General features: G+C 51.7%; 2 protein-coding genes across 2 annotated transcripts; one reads left to right on the top strand and one right to left on the bottom strand.

Moving 5' to 3' along the window:
• The first annotated feature begins 2595 nt into the window (after positions 1 to 2595).
• Positions 2596 to 4662, top strand: LOC109749398 (uncharacterized). Its single transcript, XM_020308363.4, has 3 exons — positions 2596 to 3032; positions 3143 to 3185; positions 4028 to 4662. The coding sequence occupies exons 1-3, from the start codon at positions 2781 to 2783 to the stop codon at positions 4147 to 4149; spliced, it is 417 nt and encodes a 138-aa protein (XP_020163952.1). The 5' UTR covers positions 2596 to 2780; the 3' UTR covers positions 4150 to 4662.
• Positions 4663 to 6697: 2035 nt separating this feature from the next.
• LOC109749402 (uncharacterized) lies at positions 6698 to 9878 on the bottom strand. The gene is made up of 3 exons (XM_020308369.4): positions 8865 to 9878; positions 8315 to 8745; positions 6698 to 8165 (listed from the first exon to the last, which is right to left on the bottom strand). Exons 1-3 carry the CDS (start codon positions 9301 to 9303, stop codon positions 7725 to 7727), a joined length of 1311 nt encoding a protein of 436 aa, XP_020163958.1. The 5' UTR covers positions 9304 to 9878; the 3' UTR covers positions 6698 to 7724.
• Between the last annotated feature and the right edge of the window lie 1944 nt (positions 9879 to 11822).

Below are 11822 nucleotides of genomic sequence, written 5' to 3' on the forward strand. Positions count from 1 at the left end.
CAGACATGACGAGGAGTCTCAAAATGGTCGAGAGGTAAAGATTGATATATTGAATGATAGTATTCGGACACCGGAAGTGTTTCGGAATGTAACGGGTACGTATCGGAGTACCGGGGGGATTACCGGAACCCCCCGGGGGAAGATATGGGTCATATGGGCCATAGGAGGGAGGCAAGGCATCCCACAAGGGGTGGCGCGGGCCCCCAAGGGAGGAGTCTGAATTGGACTAGGGGAGGGGGCGGCTCCCCCCTTTCCTTCTTCTCCCTCTCCTTCCCCCTTTCCCCCTCCGATAAAAGGAAAAGGGGGCCGAATTGGACTAGGAGCCCAAGTGGGACTCCTCCCACTTGGGGCGCCCCTAGGCCGGCCTCCTCCCCTCTCCCTCCTTTATATACGGGTGCAGGGGCGCCTCTAAGACACACCAATTGTTCTTAGCCGTGTGCGGCGCCCCCTCCACCGTTTACTCCTCCGGTCATATTGTCGTAGTGCTTAGGCGAAGCCCTGCGCGGATCACTTCACCATCATCATCACCACGCCGTCGTGCTGACGAAACTCTCCCTCGACACTTTGCTGGATCAAGAGTTCGAGGGACGTCATCGAGCTGAAAGTGTGCAGAACTCGGAGGTGTCGTACGTTCGGTGCTTGATCGGTTGAATCGAGAAGACGTTCGACTACATCAACCGCGTTAAGCTAACGCTTCCGCTTTCGGTCTACGAGGGTATGTGGACACACTCTCCCCCTCTCGTTGCTATGCATCTCCTAGATAGATCTTGCGTGAGCGTAGGAATTTTTTTGAAATTGCATGCTACGTTCCCCAACAGGCACTCCTTGATCCTCTATTGCGAATTAGACATGGGCCCCTTTATAAAATATTCTTGGTTGGATGCCACGGTGTTGATGGTGTGCGGTAGAACCGCTGGTACGAGCACGCGCGGTCGTACCATCCGTCGTGTTTGCTCTAGTTGCCTTCTGGCGCCTCCTTTTGACTTGGTTTGACCCTGCACACTTGTGGTTCCTTGCATGTGATGAGTCCTTCCATATATGGGTCCATTTCGTGCGGAAACACATTAAACAAAGGGTTTTGTATTTTTGCATTCATTAATCATTAATGTCAGTATCAAAGTGATTCTCTCAGATATTCTGGGATTATCTGGTTAAACAATTGAGGAATGTATGCAAAAGTATCACTCATTAGCCTCTCCAAGCCTAAACCTTGATCGCTCTCGAGCAATAAACAAAATCAACCATAACAAACTCAGTTATTTAAATCAAAATAACGAGAAGATTTTGATTCACTTACAATCAGTACATCTAGATAGCCCTCCGCTCCCTTTACCTGTAAACTTAGTATAGTTACAGTGGTGGCCTGGTTATTATGCAATCTTAGTTAAGACAAGATAATCAACACAAAACTTTTGTTAGGCTAGAAAAATAATCAACTACTCTCTCTGACACATATTGATTGTCGCTAAAATGGATGTATCTAGGCATATTTCACTGTTATATACATTCGTTTGGACGACAAATAATATGACTCAGAGGGAGTACATTTATTCTATTACTGCTAGCTAACATTTTCTTGCCGGGAATGCTTTTGAAGAGCCTTTTCTTTTTGCAATGAAAATATATATTACGGGAATGAAAAGTTTGTAAAAGACAACGTTGTGCTAGAGTAACTCCCTAACACCCACAGGCATAGCCTCATCAAGGCTCGCTGACACTTCTTTTAATCAGTGTTTGCTGAAATTTTAGTTGTCTACTAATGAGATTATGCCAAAAAAATTTGATACATACAACTAGGGGGTTTCGTTGTGGCTTATGTTTGAATACTATGGACCAAGAATGGGCTCTTTCAAGCACAATGATTAATATTGTTTATTTTCACATACAGAAACCCCCTTCTCTCGTTCCTCCCCTAATCTTAGGTGGCTAGGGCAAACTTTTTCTCCAGACTTCACCAGCCAGCCATGGATTCCCCTCCCGTCTATCTGCCGCTCCGGCGGCCGGCGGCGAGGAGAAGAATTCCAGTGCTCTGCTCCGGTTAGTAGTTTAGGTTATGCTTTTTTAGTCCTCACATGTGTGGTGCTCGGACCGATGGCGATGCTTCTTCTTCGAGTTTTTCTTCTGTACTTCGATCCTCCTCGAGTTCGTCCATTTAGACATAGTCGACGGAGCTTCGGCGTGGTCGCCTGACGTCTCCCTAGAGCGATGAACTTAGGCCTTCTCGTTATGTGGCGAGATATGGTGTTAGATGTTTCAAATATATGCAATGGTTCAACGACGATGACTACGGCTACAGGGCGCTGGTCGGGGCATGTCCATAAAGACTCCCGTCTGTCATCGACAAGGTCAAGCCGGCTTCCATGGGGGAGCGGCGACAGCGGCGCATCGGCGGCTCGTTCTGGAGGCATTAGTGGTCGTTCGGTGGTCTCAAAATTTCAATGTGATTTTTATTATGTTTGAGATGCTTTGTACTTTCGATTAACTTTTATAATAAGATTTGATCCGAAAAAAGAAAAGAAAACTTATGCACATCTCTCAATTCCAAAAAAAATTATCCAAAGTCAATCTCTTCTCCAAATTTGGAGTGCCCACATACCGTTCTTTGCAAACCACTACAGCGTAGTGAGCGGCCCAGATCAGCCGAAGTCAGCCGGCAAGCTCCACGGGAAACCCTAGCTACTCCCCGCCGGCCGCCGCCGCCGCGTCTCCCGTCCACGCTCCACCCGCGGGAGCTCGCCTCCTCCTCCACCCTCTACCTCTCGAGGCCACTCCGGACGGCCATGGCGCAGAGGACCGCGGGCGGCCTTCTCCGACGGTCCCTCGGGCTCGCGCCGCCGACAACCCCGAGGGCCCTGAGCACCAGCGCCACCACGCCGGCGGAGGGAGAGGCGGCGACCAAGGCGAGGAGGAACAAGAAGAAGAACCTGTTCGACGTGGCGCAGTTCCTGCCGGACTGGGGCGTCGGCTACAGGGTCGCCAAGACCACCTGGCGCGACGTCTCCTACCAGATCACCAAGATCAACCTCTACAAGGTCACCATCGGCCCCATCCATAACAATCTCTGCGGAAGAGGAAATTGATCTCTTGTGTTCATTTCCGTGACTTCACTGTGGTTTCGTGATCTCTGTATGTGCTGATGCAGGATGGCCGCCACGGGAAGGCGTGGGGGATTCGGCACAAGGCCGGTGAGTCCTCACTCCCCCCTGCTTACTGTCCGTTAATTTAGTGGATTGGTGGAGTGTAAGAGAACTGATAAGAGTGTGTGGAATAGTAGAACATGAATGCCCCCCTTGGATGGAGATTGCAGATTGTTGTGTGCACCAGGCTCTGTTTCGATTTCGGTCGCAGATTGTTGCTCTCAGATTAATTTGGTTGTGCTAGAATCTGTCTGATTTCGATAGCATTGTCACAATGGTTTATAATTTATAGTGTCCTGGCTAATTTGCGTTTGATATTTTTCATGGTGGAAAGCCTTTAGGTAAGGCAATCAATATGTTTCCTCGGTCAGATACTTCATGTGGATATGCAGTGTAACTAAAATTTCCTAGCAATTCATACTGTGGCGTATGGTACATTTTCTAGGACATTGCAATGTCTTATCCCTGAAAGAAAAGATAAAAGAAGCAGAGCACATGTAACAGTTATTTACCAGGTTTTAAACGCTGTATCCAGCATCACTAGGCCACGCCAAAACATTTAGTTGTTTGCTGCCCCAGTTACCCCAATTTATTCTTCCTTTTTTTTATGTCTGGACCAAGATAAATCATGTTTTCCCTGCTGTTTACAAAAGTCACAGCATGGTTACTGTTGTTGGTCTTCAACAAAACTATTAGGACGTATGCTTAATGTAGAAGAAACCTGGCACAACCAAGACATAACGAGTCAGAAAGCAATACTCTTGTTCTCAAATATGTTGAAACCTGGCACACGCGTAGAACATGAAATACCTGAAGTAGCTAACCGATGCCAGGATTATGTTTGCCAGATCTTGGTTGACCTAACCTGTATCTGTATGTTTCTCTTGCAGGCGTGCAAGCAGCTGACGCTCCGATAAGAATCAGTGGGGTTAACAAACGTGGTTGGAAGTACATAAAGGCGTCGTTACAAGATATCCCTGGAGCAGAGCCGCCAGCCGGCACCTCTGCTTAGTCAGTTGCCCGGCTAGATATTTAGCAGGTTACAAAACTAGTCCCTGTAGAAGCTTAGTGCTGAAACTATTCAGAAGGTTGGCTGATCTGCCATCTCCACCATTTCATAATTCTCTGTCTCTGCAAGGGGTTAAACATAGGTGAAAGGGTTTTGGCGCGAGCGTGAGGCCAGGTTGTTGTGACCTCCACGCTTTGTTGTTGAAGCTGAAGATGGTGTAGTGTCGATTTTTTTTTGTTTAGTACTTTATTTTTGCAATTCCTCATTTCCATCAGAAGTAAGTGCTTCCCAAGCGATGTCAACCATGAGGAGACTCTCGTCATGGACGTCGAGGAGGACATGGCGTCCCTGCAATGCTGCAGCTCGCTTGGAGTCGAGTGACAAGTAGGCTGATTAGATTCAGATTATGATCATCATTGTCTCGACATTTCTTTTTAGGTGGCGTGGATCCCCTGTAATAAAAGTTTCCTATTGCTTTGTCAGACTCTGGAACATGGTAGTAATTACTAACGTCTACTCCCTCCGTTCCAAATTACTCGTCATGGTTTTAGTTCAAATTTGAACTAAAACCACGACGAGTAATTTGGAACGGAGGGAGTATATGTTTCTTCATGCACTGTAGAGTGATGATTACCCAATGTGATGCACAAGCGATGATTACCATTTGCCTGGTTTACCATAACCAGATATTGGCCATCAAAAAATATTGACAGTTTACACAGCTCATGTGAGTTTTGGCAAGGAAATCGTCATTCTGAGTTCTGACTCTGAAAAACGCTGCCACAACCGAATTCAGTCAGAGGCATGAGCCACATATAACTCTGCACCCCGCTCAGTAAACAGAATTCATCACCAGGGAGTGGCGAGGTTAGCTACCGCCAGAACATGCCATAGACGTCCAGCCAAAGAACGCACAGACGTTCTGGAGTGCGCCGCCATGGATGATTACCACTGACACTGAGACAACAAGAGGCCCATTTGGGAGCACGTGAAATTTGCCTGTTTTTGGACACGATCTGCCTGTGCCGGACTGGGAGCAGAGCAGCTACCTACAGCTTCCCTTCTACTCCCTCCGTTCCAAATTACTTGTCTCGAAAGTGGATAAAAATGGATGTATCTATAACTAAAATACGTCTAGATACATTCATTTCTGCGACAAGTAATTCCGAACGGAGGGAGTATGATTCTATCCTACTAATTCTTACTACATCTGTTACTGCCGCGCCGCGGCTGTCTGTTCCCTGTTCTTTTAACGGCCGGCCACCTTCTCCTTTGCTGCCCATGCAAATAGACAGAGTGCCTCTGAAGGCCAGAGCGGCACACTGTAGCAGCAGCCAGCCAGCCTGCTCTCTGCTGAGCCGCAGTCTCCCAGTAAATTCGATCAGAGGGTCCGTCCGTCCGTCAGGGCATCCCTGCTCGAGATAACGTACGTACGTTAACCGGTCCCCGGTCATTTTCCCTCGCTGAATTAGTTCATGCGCGGAACTGCATTTAGCTGATGAGAGTTGGTTTTTGTTCACAACACAAATTTCATGCATGGCTCGATTTCCTCACCCTCGTAGCTTCTTCACCGTCAATCATCCACACCACAAAAGCCTCAAATGGTTCGGCAACACTTCCTCCGTCCCAAAATAAGTAAACATAGCATACATCTAACATGTCACAAAAGTTTAGTAATAACCCATTTTGAATTAACTATTATCCATGTCATGTCATGTCTTTTTTAATTTTCTTGAGCTCTGGGTTGCATTTATAATTGAAATTTTGCGTGTGTGTATAGTCAGGTATTTTTCATAATTTTTGGAAACTATTAGCATGTTTTTAAAACATTATTACTAGCACGTACTGATTGCACAATAACTCTGAATGCACATGATATATTCTCCCTTGACATCTAGGGGCCGGAGGTAAACCTATTGCGGACCGATTGTTGGACCATAGGATCTCGCAACACCCGGACCGAGGGCAATGCTACACTCACGGGGGGTCACGGGGAGTTTACGGGGTTGATTAAGTATTAGTGGCCAGGATTTAATTAAGGTTCGCAAGCCCCACAGTGAAAATCGGGGGGGCAAATTAGGAGATGGCACGTAGGCCACTCCGTGAAGGTCCGTTGAAGGAGCCCGTGAGTCTAGTATTATCCCCCGGACCGAAGGTGTGAGCAATTTAAGTGCACTCCGTTGCAACGCCGCAGCTGCAACGGCTCAAACCTCTAGATAGAATCAAATCTTATTTATTTTTATTTTATTTCTTGAAACAGGAATATGAAAGAAAAAAAATAAATGAAAGAGCGAATCAAATTCCGTGACAGCTCAAGAAACCGAGAGTACTTTTTCTGAAAAGCAATGGCATGACATATGCGCACCACCATATCCAAATTTACACCACGAGAAAATGACTACTTCTTCTGTCAGTTGATTAAAGACGAATTTGGGGTTATTTATGTTGAGAAAGACGAATTTGTATTACTAATTTTCAAACCAAAGATACTACAAAGACATTCCCATTCTGCAGCTGCACTGAGCTAGGGCCACTGAAAGGGAAAACTCCCAGATCATGGGAGGGAGCTGAGGTTTTGCCTGCTTTTACACGCGCTCTGCTGCTGCCGGCGTGTGTGCCTGCCCCGGCAAGCACTGGGAAGAGCAGCTTCTCCTCCTTCTATTTCTTACCACTGTTACTGCCCCACAGCAGCTGCCAGTTTTTCTAGCGCCCCCCGTCGCCTTTATCCTTTTGCCGCCCAATGAATACGTTGCCGCCAATCTGCTGCGCCGCAGCACCCCCAGTAAATTCCACCAGAATCGGACAGTTCCTGCTCAAGATAATGTACTACGCTAGTACCTGGTCCCAGCTCTTTTTTTCCCTCGCAGAATTTGGCACAGGAACAGAATTCAGAAACCTGGCCCCCGGTTCTTTTTCCCTCGCAGAATTTGGAATCAGAACACAACAGAGGTCAGACCGAATTCAGAAACCTGGCCCCGGTTCTTTTTCCCTCGCAGAATTTGGAATCAGAACACAACAGAGGTCAGACCGAATTCAGAAACCTGGCCCCGGTTCTTTTTCCCTCGCAGAATTTGGAATCAGAACAGAGTTCAGACCAAATTCTGATTTCTGAAACCAGGCCCCAGTTCTTCTTTCCCTCGCAGAATTTGGAACCGGAACAGAGTTCAGACCGAATTCTGAAACTAGGTCCCAGTTGTTTTTCCCTCGCAGAATTTGGAAACAGAACAAAGCAAAGGGCGCATAGCAATCAATCGAATAGCGAGCGGAGAGAAAACTCCGAACCATTTATTACACGGCTACACCACAGACCACACACGCCGGCCCCCACCGATCGAAACCAGCCCCCACACCCCTTTCCCGCCATCTCCGAGCGCGCGGTTGCGCGCCAAAACCGAGCTCGATCGGGAGCTGTTATTAACACCGCCTCACCCGCGCAGCGTGACCGCGAGACCTCTCCTCTCCACCCCACAAACCCTACTGCACACCCTGACATGGCGGCTGACCCGCCATTACTAGCTAGCGAGCTGCCACGCACACGTGAACTCAGAACTGACACACGCGTGTGCGCGTGCGTATGCTTATCGGACCGGCTCGGAGGCGGTGCACCGGAGGCGGCGGGACTCGTCGCGGCGGTGGGAGACGAGCTTGGCGGCGTCGCGCCACCACACCACCTCGCGCTCCCGCTCCTGGAGCCGCCGCTGCGCGCCGTCCAGCGCCGCCTCCAGCTCCACGATGCGGTCCTGCTGCCGCCGCTGCAGCAGCTCGTGCAGCCGCCGCTCCAGCGCGCGCGCCGACACGCCGCCGTGCGGCGGGCTCCTGTCGCGGTCCACCACCTCGCCACCGTCGTCGTCCTCCTCCTCCTCCTCGTCCTCTTCGTAGTCCTCCTCGTGCTGATCCTCTTCCTCCTCGCTATCCTCCTCGGCGTTCGCTTGCGCCGCGTGGTCGACGACGCAGCTCCTCGACGTCGTGTCGACGGACACGTGCGCGCCCCTCGTCGTCTTCACCTGCAGCGGCGGTAGCTGCCAAAAAGAGAAGACGCGTGCATCATCAGCAAACGCGCGCGGGATGCGGACATGCGGTGAGTCGTGCATGCATGCATGCATGGTGATGGAGTACGTGCTACTCAAGATATGCCGTGAGGTACACTCGATCGTACGTGCGTACGTACCTCTAGCCCTCGCATGGGCGCGTGCATGGCGCGTTGCTGCGTCTGCATGCGGCTCAGCTCGATCTGGAGCTCGGCCTCCATCTTGTTATGGTCCATCGCGACGACGGCGGCGGAAAGCTGGCGGCGATCTGCGGTCCGGGCGCCGGAGCAGTTGTCGGACAGCGCGTCCTCGGCGCGGGCGATGGGGTCCTTGATCACGGTGGATTCCTGGGAGGAGGAGGACGACGCGGCCGGAGCATAAGCAGGAGCAGAGCCGCCTTGCTTCTCCTTGCCGACGGTCTCGTGCCTGATTTCCGAGACGAGCGCTTCCATCTGCGCGCGGAGCTCCACCATCTTGTTCAGCTCCACCGCGCTCTTGGAGAGCAGCAGCACCAGGCTCGCGCCCAGGCCAAGGTTCATCGACATGACCTCCTCCTCCGGCTTCTTCCTCCCTGCATACATGCACAAGTCCAACGATCATTCACAATTTCCGATCAACATCAACATCATCATCTAATCGCAACGAGCTGTAGACGATCTGTGCAGCCGTATTGCGAGAGTTGGCAATTACCTAGAGAGCTCCGGGGCGTGTCCATGGGCAGCTCCGGCGCGCGCTGCACGACCTTCACCCTGGCGGAGCCGAAGTCGTCCGCCGACTGCTCGGAGGCAGCACCATCGTCCTTTCTCTCCTCCCTGATACTTTCGCCGACGGACGAGCTGCTGCTACCATACCGCCGGGGCAGCCTGACCCGGCACCCGAACGACCCACCTCCGTTCCCGCCGTTATGATCGCCGCCGCGCAGCAGGATGCGCGACAGCAGCGACCGCGGCGACTGCTGGCAGTCCGTCCCGCCACCGGTCCTCGATAGCAGCGCACGGATGGACGCCGGCGACGAGGAAGACAACGCCGCCGACGCGAGGCGGGGCGGCGGAGGCAGGGGCAGAGGCGCCGTCTCCTCCACCGCCGCCGCTCCACGTCCACGGCCACCATCCCTAACTAAGCGGGCCATCGATCGTTAGTTCGTCACCCCAATAACCAGCTTGCTTCCCGTAGGTGGGAGGTGGGTGCGCGCGGCGGGAGATGGATAATTCGAATTGTTCGCGGTCGATCGATGCACGATGCACGGCGACGCCCGGTATTTATAGGAGGCGCCAGGACAAGGAACAGAGCATATCCGAATTCCGAACACGGAGCACCCGGCGGCTGGCTGCGCGGCAAGCTGAAACCCCAGAACACATTCAAAAATAGCCCCGATTAAATGCAGCCCAGCCGGATCGAGCCAATGAATCGGCTTTGGAAGCTAGCTCGGGCGCCATTAATCGTGGCAACGGGGAGCTAAACTAATGGCGATGGATGGACCCGGTACGTGGAAGTACCTTAACTGAAAGCGCAGGCGGGGCATTGAGTGCGCGGGCGGGCAACCCATGCGCGTCGCCGGGGCCGCAGTGAAGGCGGCGGAGGCGGTACAGATGCAGGTACGAGCATGCACTGACGCCGGCGACTGTGGCGCGCTTCCATTTTCACCTTTTGTTTTTGAAATGGAAGCTGTGATTCTGTGAATTACTGACGCGCCGTGCAGCTTGCAGAGGAGTGCGTGCGCCGGGCAGAGCAGGGCAGGGCAGCGTGACAGCAGCTGAGTGGGAAGAAGGGAATTTTCGGCCTCTCTGCGGGAGGGAATAGTGGGAGTACTACCATGGCAGTGCAGTGCGCTGCTGCCATGGCTTGCAGCTTTGCAGGCTTGCAGCTCCTTGGAAAAGGAAGCTGGCAGGGAGCTGCCGGAGGAGCATTTCTGGGGCTGGCACTATGTCCGCACAGCCGTTGGATGGAGCATCCGACGGACCAGATCAACACGGCCAGATTAGACAGAGACAGTGTGCAGGGGCACCGATCAGAGACGACAGGCTATCAACTTGTAACACATGCACGCTTTGTGTAAGATGCAAAGAAGAAGAAAGCCATTGCTCATGCATGGTACTGGACTACTGGTACATAACTGTAAAGCGATTACTCACGCGGTAATTTGTGCTCAAAGAAGTAGAGTGAAATTAACCATACGGTAATCTTTGCTCAAATTAATCAAGAGACGACCGGCCGTGTGGAGCGTGTACCTTGGGCCATTTCAAAAAGGCTAATTACTAGTGCTAGCAAAGACGTAGACTCGTAGTACGTACGCCGGGGAGGGGAGTGATCGTCGCCATGTGAAAAATTCAAAAACCGGATCTATCTACGACGGGAAGCCATGCATGGACGGCACGGTACAGCTCCGAACGGGGAAAGGGCGGCAGCGGTTGACCGCTCCATTTCAAATTTCCCCCCAGTTCCGTTCCACGGCCGAGTCAGAAGCGACGCCGTAATGCCGTAGTACCCACGTATCGATCAACTTGATGCTGCACATACGAACGAGCGACGCACGGTAATAAGTGCGCAACTCCTGTTGTAATTTATTAATCATCACGGTAACAGGTACGTAAGGCCCTCCGGCGATTTGCGTTTAGTGAGAGTAAATGTTTCCGTCGATTATAAAGATATCTGTGAGAGCATCTACAGTCAGACGCCTCAAACCCGTCTCATACGCCCAGGCAGGCCGCCCGGTCCTGTCTGGACACTATTTTTTTGACCCAGACGGGCCCCTCAAACGGCCCTCAAACGTCCGGACTGACCGGCACCTCCCATATCCAACCCAAATATGGTGCGGATATGGGGGCGCCCGGGCACGCCCGTCACATCGGACCCGACAGCCCGACCCCATCCCAAATTGCATCAAATCCACCCCGAAACCAGCCGGATCCATTTGCTATCTCCTCTCTTCTTCTTCCTCCTCCGTGACGTCCGTCACGGGCTCCGCCGCCGCGCTCGCTCCGCAGCGTTCCTAGGCTTTCTGCCGCCAGCTCCGGAACAGCTCTCCCATCCTCGCTGCGGGGGACGTCGTTGCCGGCCCGGACGCCACCGTGGTACGTCCGGCAACTCTCTGGCTCCGCCTTGCGCTTGATGTAGTCGACACATTGTCCGACCGAATTTTTTTTTGTTAGGTAAAACGATGGATTCCGATGCTTCATCCGACGAGGTGTATGGACTGACGGAGCTTGACCAAATGATTCAAGATGAGTTCTTCGATTCGTCGGATTCAGACGAAGAAGTGGACATGAGCATGCAAGAGGAAACGGACCGACAAGTGGAGCATATTCTCAACTTCAAGGGCTCAATCAAAGGGAGAATAGTGATCAACCGGGACAGGGTGTCCAGAGCAAAGCTACTGCACAAGGACTACTTTGCTCCCAAACCTACTTTCCCGGATGATTCATGGTTTCGTCGCCATTTTCGCATGCGGAAACCATTGTACTAGAAGCGGTGGCATCAGATGCCTTGTGGATATGGCATGCTTTCTTTGGAATGCCCGGTTCTCACAACGACATCAACGTGCTTCAACGATCTCCGGTGTTTAGGAGGCTTTGCAATTGTGAATCGCCGCCGTGCAACTACACCTTTAACGACCGAGGTTACAACATGGGGTACTATCTTGCCGATGGT

Source organism: Aegilops tauschii, chromosome 7 (assembly GCF_002575655.3).
Source record: "Aegilops tauschii subsp. strangulata cultivar AL8/78 chromosome 7, Aet v6.0, whole genome shotgun sequence".
Taxonomy (NCBI): Eukaryota; Viridiplantae; Streptophyta; class Magnoliopsida; order Poales; family Poaceae; genus Aegilops; species Aegilops tauschii.

Excerpts from the sequence above, each read along its gene's own strand:
- LOC109749398 (XM_020308363.4), top strand. The coding sequence starts at position 2,781 with ATGGCGCAGAGGACCGCGGGCGGCCTTCTCCGACGGTCCCTCGGGCTC. Across the intron at positions 3,033-3,142 it reads CCAAGATCAACCTCTACAAG|GATGGCCGCCACGGGAAGGC; the intron begins GTCACCATCGGC and ends GTGCTGATGCAG. Across the intron at positions 3,186-4,027 it reads GGGGATTCGGCACAAGGCCG|GCGTGCAAGCAGCTGACGCT; the intron begins GTGAGTCCTCAC and ends TTTCTCTTGCAG.
- LOC109749402 (XM_020308369.4), bottom strand. The coding sequence starts at position 9,303 with ATGGCCCGCTTAGTTAGGGATGGTGGCCGTGGACGTGGAGCGGCGGCG. Across the intron at positions 8,746-8,864 it reads CACGCCCCGGAGCTCTCTAG|GGAGGAAGAAGCCGGAGGAG; the intron begins GTAATTGCCAAC and ends GCATGTATGCAG. Across the intron at positions 8,166-8,314 it reads CGCCCATGCGAGGGCTAGAG|CTACCGCCGCTGCAGGTGAA; the intron begins GTACGTACGCAC and ends TCTTTTTGGCAG.